Raw genomic sequence first — 11,186 nt, 5'->3', positions numbered from 1 at the left:
TTTTTCAAAATTAATAAAATGCCATTCATTTGACTTTTTCGTCCCGTTTTTTTGAAAAAAACGGCTAACGACCATTAGTGCACACCTGGCAGTTAATCTACCCTGTTAAAAGACAATTAAACCCCCAAAATATTCTTACTAGGACCGAGTTGTGATGGTGACTCAGTGTTAGGACCGAGTTGTGATGGTGACTCAGTTTTGAATCATTCCTCAATTCACTGCTGCTGTTTATCTTGTTGCAAAAAAAATTAAATTAAAAAAAAAACCAAAAAATTATTGTAATTCAATTGATCAAACCCACTGGAATCACCAAGCTAGGATAAACAGATTCGGGTCTTGTTTCTCCCTGCAAATAGTTGGAGTTGAAGTTGGTGAACAAAGCGAACTGGCTTGGGAATTCTATCGAATACCTTCCAAGCGTGTTTCTGATAATGAAGGGGTGTCAACTGCTACTGTTTTTATCAATCAACAAACAATCCTAATGAAGAAAGATGAAATAGATAGAAAAAAAAATCCATACAAAGAATTAATAAGCAATGGTTCATGAGATTGTTGCGCGAAATCCGAGTATGTACTATAGTTTTGAACCGATCATTTCTTAACATTCACGTCTGTACATGACTAATTTCCCCTAAATCAAAATCTGACTATAACAATAATTACCAATTAACAAATATCATTCATGTTAGCAAATATCCAATTGAGAGCTTACCATGACCACCAACGATTACCTAACCCTGGATTTTCTTCCTTCCGATTTAAGAACCCTAAAAGCAATCACCAATTTCATCAATCAAAGTGAAACAACAATAGAAATCTTAATTAAACCCAATCACCAAATTTGTCTCCTTAATTCATCACTCAAACAATTTTCCCCTCTTAACACTCACAATCTTCTAAATTCATCCATGGAGAACCTATACGGGCAGCAGCACTGGAAGAGAGGAAGAGAGGAAGACAGTTTTTCTTTTCTGTTTTTGTTTGCCGGTGATAAAGATGTGAACCCGTGATTAGTATGTTTTCAAGGGTAAATATGTAAATCGTAACAGATTCTTTTGACCGAGTCAACAGAAAAAGCCAAGAGTGTGGGTCCTGACGGAAAAGCTAACGGTTGTGGCATTTAATTAATATTGAAAAAAACGGTGGCACTTTATTAAACCGGATAATGAAAGTGTGGCAGTTTCTTAAAATTCTCTTATAGTAATGATTTCCTCTTGTTTGTTAAGCATTTATCTCGTTGCTATCCTGATGTTTGGTACCAGTTATATTCTTGTTTACAGCAGCTGACAGCAGGATACTATGATGGTTATGATTTAGGGGGAGCTGTAGGACTTAAGACATCCAAATGCATTGTATAGTAAAGTATAGTCTTGGTTCTTAAAACTCCTGGGCAGTCGTTATACGTGTATAAGTTTACGGAAAAGTTTGCTTTTCATACGACCTTTTGTAATTCCATTCTTGGTTATTTTAGATATTACAACATTGTCTGATGCTTAGGCAACTTTCTGCAATTCCTCGAGTCTTTGACTGACCCTAGCTCCTTCAGTTCTTAGTTGTTGTATCAAATTCAGGTTTTAGATTTTGGGCTGTCTCCAAGTTGAACAATCTTCTTTCCAAAACAAAAACCAATAAGTTGAACGACAATTTGTTCACAGGGTGATCATGAAAATGACTGTTGGCAGATTTTGCGTTTGTATAATTAAGGAATCTCACAAGGGACGATATATACTTTGAATCGTTTTCTTCTTTACAAATGGATTGTAGGTGTTTACTTAGTTATGCTAAGAGCCGTGTTACCTCGATCCAAGTTGTATCAATAATAGTGACCACATCAAATAGGGGGGGAAACTATATGCACCATAGAATGTGGACGAAAGTTAATGATAATGTTATTTGACGTAATAAGTTGGGATGATGTCTTCCCGGGACGGTGACATGGTTGTTCCTATATGTGAATATTTCGAGCGTGGATCAATCAATAAAATCAGAAAAGAATAAAAGTTCAAAATGGGTAAAAAAGTACGTAACTTATTTATTTATTTTTTGATCGGTAAAGATGAATTCATTGATCAAAAAGGAGAGGGTACAAAAGGTTTGTACCACCCTCAGAGAATAAAAGAGTGAAAGAGAATAGAGAAAAGAGAAAGAGGAGATCGAAAAGGAAAATAAAAACCTCTTCAATCAAAGTACATCCTAGGCCAACTAGACATTACATCTTTGAAACTTTTATCTTCAAAATTCTTGAACCCTAAGCACCAAGTAAATAAAGTGTACTTGATTCTATTTTGAACAGCAATCACATTGCTTTCCTTGCTCTGAAAGGCTCTTGCGTTCCTTTCTTTCCAAATGCATCATATAATAGCAATAGGTATCATGTGCCATATTTGAAGTTGTTGAGCATGGAGCTAAGAATTACCCCAAGAGAGCAGCATGGTGAAAAGGTCATCTGGCATTGTGAAATTCCATTTCATCTTCTCTTTCAAATGATTTCAAATGGTGCCTGCAAAGCTGCAATGTAGAAAAACATGTTTGACTGTTTCATGATGATTGCAGAATAAATATGTTGGAGTGACTTCAATTCTCCTTCTCCTAAGCATATCTCTGGTTAGCAAACTATTATGGGCTAAAGTCCAAAGAAAGAAGCAGATTTTTGGTGGAACATTTTGTCCCCAAATGAACTGAAAAATGTGTTGGTGTGCTGGATCAAAATCATCATTGGCAAGAGTATCACATGTTGTGTTTACTGAGAATTGACCTTTACTGGTAGTGTTCCATAAAATTTCATCTGAAGCATTAAGTTAAGCACAAAGCCTTGCAAACTATTTTGCAGACTTGAGAGTTCCAATCTAGCATCAGGTGACATTCTTCTTGGTAAAAGTAAATTCCAATCATCTGCACTGACATCAAAAACATCTGCCACTGTTAAATCTTTAGTTCTAGAGATTGCAAAAAGGTTAGGAAACTTAGTGCATAGAGGAGAATCAAAAATCCATTTATCCCTCCAAAATCTGGTTTTACTACCAGAGTTAACTTTGAATTTTATATGACTTTTAAAAATTGTACTGCACTTCATAATTCCTTTCCATAGACATCTGCCATAAGTCATTTTTGGAGTTTTTGTTATCCAACCCAGCTGTTCAATTTCATATTTCTCAGCAATGCTATCTTTCCATAAAACATTATCTTCAGTTGCAAATCTCCACAGCCACTTAGTAAGAAGAGCCTTATTCATTTTTTTTAAGTTTTTAACACCAAGACCACCATATTTTCTTCTTCTACTAATAGCAGGCCACTTAACCAAATTCATTTTCTTCTTACCTTTGTTATCATTCCATAGAAATTTTCTCATGATATGTTCAAGCCTTTTAGCCACAGAAGCTGGCATAACAAACAAAGACATATAGTAAACTGGCAGACTTGCCAAAACACTATTAATAAGAGAAATTTTACCTGCTCTGTTTAGAGTTGCTTTTTTCCATCCAGCAAGGTATTTGATAAATCTTTCAATAACCAGTTTCCACTTTTCAACACCACCACTCTTATCACTCAAAGGCAATCCCAGATAAGTAGTTGGAAAAACACTATTATAACAACCCAGAATAGAAGAAAATTGAGTAATATCTCCAGAATGTCCAACACCAAAAATTTCACTTTTTGCAAAGTTAATTTTTAAGCCTGTAAGTTTCTCAAAAGATAAGAGAAGAATTCTTATATTTTCAACTTGGACAGTGTCTGCTTCTAGAAAGATTAAAGTGTCATCAGCAAGTTGCAAATGACTGACAACAGTACCACCTTAAAGCCAGAAATTAAACCATTTTCTTGAGTTTGCTTGATCATGAAGGATAAAGCTTCACCTACTAACAGAAAAAGAAAGGGAGATAGGGGATCTCCCTATCTAATGCCTTTTTTTTGATTTGAAATAGCCTTCAGAGGAACCATTCACCAAGACAGAGAATCTCACCAATTCCACACAGCATTTTAACCAACTTCTCCATTTGTTTCCAAAATTCATCTTAGCCATGATTTCATCAAGAAAATCCCAATTTACATGGTCAAATGCTTTCTCAAAGTCCACCTTAACTAGAATTCCAGGTCTTCCACTTCTAATTCTTGAATCAATGAGTTCATTAGCAACAAGAACTCCATCCAGAATTTGCCTTTTCCTCAAAAATGCAGTTTGCTGAGAAGAAATAATATCAGGTAAAATGATTTTGAATCTGTCTGTAAGTATCTTAGAGATAATCTTGTAAACTCCATGGACAAGACTAATTGGTCTTAAGTCTTTTATTTCTTCAATTGTGTCTTTCTTTGGAATTAAGGCTATGAAAATGTTTTTTAACCTCCAGTCCAAGAAATTCTTTTGTTGCATCTCCTTAATCACCAACATCATATCTTGCTTAATGATATCCCAAACAAGAACATAAAAACTTATAGGAAAACCATCTGGCCCTGAAGCCTTTGATTGGCCTAATCTTTTCATTGCAGTAATGCATTCATCTTCAGTAATTTCACTCTCCAACCAATTATTTTGTTATTCAGACACTTGATTGAAAACCATGAAATCCATAGAAACTTTCTTGGCTGCTTGAGTTTGAAATTTTGATTGGAAAAATTGCACAATACCTTCTTTAATCTCCTTCTCATCATAAGTCATAATACCATTAACCTTTATAGCACCAATGTAGCTCTTCTTTCATTTGCAAGTCTATGAAAATATTTTGTGTTATCATCTTGCTGTTGCATATGTGTAACTTTTGCTCTTGCCCTCCACTTCTCTGCCTTGAGAATTGAAAGTGTGCAGAAATCTTGTCTTGCCTGTAGCCTTGTATCCCATTGCTCCTCAGTAGGCCCATTGTTGTTATTCTCTTCAGCATCCAAAGAAACAAAAATTTCCTCCAGCTCTTCTAATATCCTGTCCAGATCTCCAAATTGTTGTTTGCTCCATAGTTTGAGTATTGGCTTTAAAAGTTGCAATTTCTTGCAAAAAGAAAATCCAGCATTGCATGTAACAAAAAAAGAAGACCAAGTAGTAGAAATAAAATATATAAATTCAGGTTGAGAGTACCAGTAAGACTCATAGTGAAAGGGTCCAGGTCCTTTCTTCATACCATCACACAAAAGAGCAATAGGCGAATGATCAGAGAAAGGTCTTGGAAGTACTTGTTGCACAACTCTAGGAAAATAAAGTTCCCACTCCATTGAAATCAGAACTCTATCAATTCTACTTCTTATATTATGGAATTGATTGTTTTTCCAAGTAAAAGAAGCTCCATTTAAAGGCAAGTCAACTAACTCATGTCTTGAAATGAAATTGTTCAGCTTTCTCATACCTGCAGTTTGGTCACCTCCTGAAGATCTTTCATAAGCAAATCTGATTTCATTAAAATCTCCCCCTAAGACCCATGGCAATCTCCAATAACATCTGACTTCCTCAATTTCCCTCCAAAAGAATTTCCTTTCACTAGTATTATTAGAGTTAGGAGCATAGATACCAGTGAAAATCCACTCAAATTTAGTATCTCTCATCTGACAGTGAAGTGTAATTGAATAATGTCCAATGAGAGAGTCTAGAACAGTAAATTTAGAGTCATCCCAACAACACAAAATCCCACCTGAGCTTCCTTCTGAAGGGGCATCTAACCATTTAACATTTTTTCCCCCAAGTTTGCTAGACAAGTAAGTCATTACATTGTTGAAGCTTGGTCTCCTGTAAAAGCAAAATTCTAGGCCTCCAATCTCTACATTTTTTCTTGATGATGTCTCTTCTATTAAGATTATTAAGTCCTCTAATATTCCAGCAGATTATTTTAAAATCCATGAAAAATAATATCCTAAAATCCCAAAACCAAAATAAAGACAGAATCAAGTTAGGTGAATTTACCATTTTCTTCCTTAAAATTCTTGAGATGATCATTCATAGTGTCCATCATCACTTCTACATTTTCCTCCTCATTGCCTTAGAAAAGTAAGCCTAATTTTGGCCCCAGTTGGATCATTTGAGTTACAATGTTCTCGAATTGCTGTCTCAGAATTGGGTCTACCTTATCTTTGACCTGCTGCCACTGATTTGATGGAGGAACATCATTGTTGAGGCTAGATAGTGGTTCAACATTATCTTCTACAAACACAATTTCACTTACAGATGGATCTAACTTTTGAAGATAGGGGATTGAAACTGTTTCTTTCAGAAATTCATTAACATCTTCTTCTGAGGATAAGTTTATTTAAGAGCCGTTGGAGAGTTAATATCTGAATTTAAAACTGGTGGTTGAATAAAAGCTGGTATTTTAAAAAAAGGTGGTGGCCCCAAAACTGAATTAGAGATGCCTTTATCCAAAATTTGGACGCGCCTAGCTTTCCTCTTGGGTTCAACAGTTGAATTAATATTCAAATTTAAATTTGAAATTGAATTTAAACTTGTAGAAAAAGTTCCGCCTGTATTCTTTCCTTTTTGTACGCGCATGAATTTTTCCATGCGTGAATCCTTGCCAGAATTATTCGGTATTGACTTCGACTGCTGGATATTCGGCCAATCTCTTTGGAAAGTAGGAAGATTCTGAGAAGATACTGGTTCCATAGGCTCAGCTGAAACCCTAGTTTTTTTGAAAGTTTGATCAGGAATGTCATTGATGAAAACCAAAGGTTTAATCAAGATAGGAAAAGCTTGATCATTATGATGCAAATGACTGATACGTTCCTGGTGATCAAAATCTTGAACTAGTAAGCGAATTGCAGAAGCATCTTCCCATTTTAATGTAGAAGTATGAACCTCCAGGAGACCCCCAAATTTAATTCCAATATTCTCAAAAACATCAGTACACCAGAGATTGAAAGGAAGACCTTTTACTTCAATCCAAGTTCCTTCAAAAACTTTTGTAGGAGCAGAAACTGTGTTAACTGAAGGCCACCAAGGATATAATCTAATTTTAGCACCTTCAAAAATCCAAAGACCCTTGCTTAACAAAATATTTTTAACCTCTATAGATGAAAACAAAAAGGCCTTTTTCTCCTCAAAATGAAAAATATCAAAATCAGCATCGAACGAAAATCGATTTGAGATTTCCTTTCCAACCTTACACCAAGAATCCACATTGTGAGAGGACTCTATAACAATGCAGTTTTCCCAGTTGTTTGTGATTGAAGCTTCTATCTTGTCTTCCTTTGTCATTGTCTCTGAGTTTTTTTCTTTAGGGATGTAATGCACCTGTTGTGGATCTGTAACATCTGGTGTTATTTTTCCATTTAGAAGTTTATCAAAACCAGAGACAAATCTCTTCCATCTGTTAATACCCCTCTCATCAGGCATAATCGTATGATTTTTAGTCTTGTTTTCTGTAATTGAAAGACGAAAAAACTCTCCATATTTGTTCTTGTCACGAACCAAAAGTATATGCTCAGATCCCTTCTCAAAGATCCAATGCCGAGCTCCATAAAACTCCTTGTTGGATTCCTTGCGCATGATGTTCTTCAACCAAATAAAAGCCGATCTGCTTAAAGAGAATTGAATCAAAATCTTTGTGTTTCTGGTTTCTTCTTTAAAAAGAATCTCACCATTATTTTTGTTAATAACAAAAGATTTGTATTCACACTCGATTTTAATTGATGATGATGTCACTGTCATCGGTTTCTTTGTGTGAGATACCGAGATCCAACCTTCTTCATCCTTTTCCTTAGTACTATCAGATGTTGTTGCTTGTTTTCCTGTGACTACTGATACCCAATCCTTTTGCTGTTGACTTTGAGTTGATGTTTGTTGTTTCTGAAATCCTCCTTTTCTTATTGATTTGCCTTGCTGATCACTAATCCATTGCTCTCCTCTGTTGCTTCGTGAAGACGATCCCAAAACCATTTTCTCCACGAGAAACCCGGACATTCTCTCTCTTCTCATGAGTCTATTTCATTAATCACAATAGGTGGTTGAATTCTCTCAAATAGTACGTAACTTTCACTAACCCATTGCTCTTGCTGATTTACCTTGCTGATCACTAACCCATTGCTCTTCTCTGTTGCTGCGTGAAGACGATCCCAAAAAGTACGTGACTTTCAAATGAATGTTCTCTCAAATAGTCTCAGCAGAATACATAGGATCAAGCGTGTCATAATGGTCAGGTCAAATGGGTAACGCTGCACATAAAATATCCATAACGAACTAACTAGATATTCATAATTGCAAGGACCGTGAATAGAAAAAAGTTATGGCCAAGTTACTGGGAGCTAGCTAGGTAGGTTGATAATAAGTGAGTGGACCAAACATGATGCTTGAGAGAATTCAGAGTTAGTTTTCTAACTGTATCAAAAATTGAATACAATGTGACAAATCGATAAACATTTCAACTAGGATTTCAATTTCTCATACTTGTTTTTTCGAAGGGTATAATGTGTGACTTTTTGGAGTAATGAAATGACACTTCAGGTAATAGTAGAGTACTAGAGTTTGAATATCATATATGAGCAATAGATTTTTGTGAGAGAAATCCCTCTTGAAATTTTCCACCGTGGACGGAAAGTTATTATCCTGAGTAATGAAAAACTCATGCCAAGGAGTAATCCCGCATACGTCTAAACTCTATGGAAATTAATCTGCTAGCTTGGATAGAAGAAAACCTGTTTAAAACATGTGCATAAATCTATCTAGGAGCACCCACGGTGAGCATCAAAAAAAGCTAAACATACCTATACTAATTTACATTTGCCCCATTTTAGAGCAACTCCAGTGGGATGTTCAAATTTTAGTCATTTGTCCATCATGTGGATGGGCAAACGTGATTTCTTACCTTTGTCAATTGACAGATTTAACTAGCGAACCCATTTAATATTTTAAACAAATATTTCTTTAATTAGTGGAACCCGTCTTTATATTAAAAAATATTTTCATAATATATTATAGAAAATATATAAAATAAACATAATTAACTTTCCAGTTTTTTTATAATTAACTTTCCAATTCTTTTATTGTTTTTTTTATTGGTTTTATAATATTTGTACAGTCTCAAATTGAGACGACTGGCTCAAGTTAAGTCGGGCTCGTCCCAATTTGAGCTGATCGACTCAACCTGAGACGCGATGGACAAACCTTCATATTTGAGGGGTTCGTCCATCCATTATATTTGATTGTCCGTCTTACTATGGGTGTAGAATAGGCAATTGTTTTCCCATTCTATTGGAGTTGCTCTTACACCCCAACTTGGCAGTTATTTAATTTTGTCCAAGCCCATTTTTATATGCACCTGATGGGTGAAAACGATATGCTGGTTTTTGAGGAAAAGTGGAGAGACGCGTGATTTGTCCAACGAGGAAATTGCCTAAACCCTTAGCAAACAGATGCACTGCATGGGAGTGCTTTGAGTTCGAGAGATCAATCTGTAGGATTCCGTTCTAAACCAAGACAATGGTCGTTCCAGAGTCAACTCGGACACAAAGAGGGATGAGGGTCGATCTGTAAGAGGGAAGCTGAGAAGTGTGTGAGATCAATGATCATCAAGGATTGTGTATGTATTGTAGAGTTCTGAAAGTTTTTGTGAACTTTTGAGTTCAGATAAGTTCTGATCGACTGATTTCTATTCTGTTGAGAATTCTTGTTGTTCAGTGGTGGACTCATCAACTTATTCATATTGCAAGAGTAGTAGACACATTGATCCCAAGTAACCGTGACGGTTGCAGAGGAGTGAAAGAATGGGAAAGTGGGAAATCGTTTTAAACCAGCTCCACGTGTGTGGGAGAATTGGTTGATTGTCCATCCACTACTTTGCTAACTCCATCAACTGCTTGCACGACTTACTCATATTTCTCATCGTCGGTGTACACACGTTCCATAGGGCCACCATACCAAAACCCTAGTGAATATCCCCTCATGTGACATGATTGATATCTCATGAATGTAGAGTCTCCAAGGAAGACGTGTATTTAATTGGTCAATTGTTGACTTCGCTAGATCATGAGTCTTAGCTTTGATGAGTCGAGCAAAATGTGGCATGCTCTGAGACTCATGGATTGAGCATAAGGTGTCTGCTGAGACAGAATAATGGACAGACGTTGAGTCTGATGAATTGTTATATATCATTTTACCAGTTGAGATATAATAATGCACAGACGTTGAATCTTGATAAATTGTGATTTATTATTTTACCAGTTCAGGTAATAATGATGTTTTGATAATTTGGATCGACGCGCGTCCGATGAGATTGCTCGAACATGTACTTATTCTGATATCGAGCATTCAACATGAACTCTGTTACTGAGTTATGAGTTGTCTAGAATGCTCATTCCTGATATACTATGTCATGAATTGTCGAATGACAAGTTACGATTAAAATGTTAGTGAATATTAGACGATCGAAGGTCCAATTGGATGGACGTCCAATGAAATACTGAATGTGTGGCCAAGTGGATGGCCATCCAATGATGGTGCTCGGTCGAGCAACTAAAATGTTGGCAACATGACCAAATATTAAAATATTGATTGCTAGATCAATATAAAAGTTCTCAACGTTTATCGAATTATCGTAAATTCGAAATCCTAATTTTGGAGAACCATTGGATCCTGGAGATGGAGAGTTTTCCAATGTGGGTCAAGAAATATTGACCAACCAATGGTAATGAGAGCCGTCCATTGATGGTGAACGGACGTCCGAGCATGCGGAGGATTTTCCATGAACGAGGATTAATTATTGGAGAATCCTAAAAGATATGGAATATTTTTTTAAAAATAATAATAAAATACATGAGACCATCCGGCCTTGATGACCAAGGGACCGGCCAGTCTTTTCATGGTGATGCACGGATCACCATGTCCTTCGAGCGTGCATTCTTGAGAATTTTAGGTAATTTTTTTGGATATTTGAGCAATATTATGGATTTTCAGAAGAGTTTGATCTTGACTGAAACTCTCAATTTTGCATGAATAAGCAAGTAGAATTTGCTTGCATGTCCAAAATTTTAAGAATATTAAAGTAATGATATTTTAATATTTATCGTGAGAAGCCCGGACAATCGTGGGACCATTTGACTTTTTGGCTTTTTGGAGACTTGAGCGATACTGGAGAAAAATGGAAAACAAGAATTTTCTCGAACGTGGGAGTTTCAAGAGATGTGGGGAAATAATAATAAAATAATAATAAAAAGAAAAGTGAGAGGCGTGGGACCGGCCGGACGGTGGGTCCGGTCTCGTGCGCCTCTTATTCTTTTTC

At 36.0% G+C, this 11,186-nt stretch overlaps 1 protein-coding gene across 1 annotated transcript; it reads right to left on the bottom strand.

The window, feature by feature from the left end:
- Nucleotides 1–2,740: 2,740 nt before the first annotated feature.
- LOC113272748 lies at nucleotides 2,741–4,480 on the bottom strand. Its single transcript, XM_026522546.1, has 2 exons — nucleotides 3,903–4,480; nucleotides 2,741–3,776 (listed from the first exon to the last, which is right to left on the bottom strand). The coding sequence occupies exons 1-2, from the start codon at nucleotides 4,478–4,480 to the stop codon at nucleotides 2,741–2,743; spliced, it is 1,614 nt and encodes a 537-aa protein (XP_026378331.1).
- Between the last annotated feature and the right edge of the window lie 6,706 nt (nucleotides 4,481–11,186).

Source organism: Papaver somniferum, chromosome 4 (assembly GCF_003573695.1).
Source record: "Papaver somniferum cultivar HN1 chromosome 4, ASM357369v1, whole genome shotgun sequence".
NCBI classification, from domain to species: Eukaryota; Viridiplantae; Streptophyta; class Magnoliopsida; order Ranunculales; family Papaveraceae; genus Papaver; species Papaver somniferum.
This window is presented reverse-complemented; position numbering and strand designations above follow the sequence as displayed.

Bases quoted from the DNA above. Each gene is read 5' to 3' on its own strand.
- LOC113272748 (XM_026522546.1), bottom strand. From the start codon at position 4,480: ATGAAAAGATTAGGCCAATCAAAGGCTTCAGGGCCAGATGGTTTTCCT. The intron at 3,777-3,902 runs GCATTAGATAGG...TACTGTTGTCAG, and splicing joins TATTTCAAATCAAAAAAAAG to TCATTTGCAACTTGCTGATG.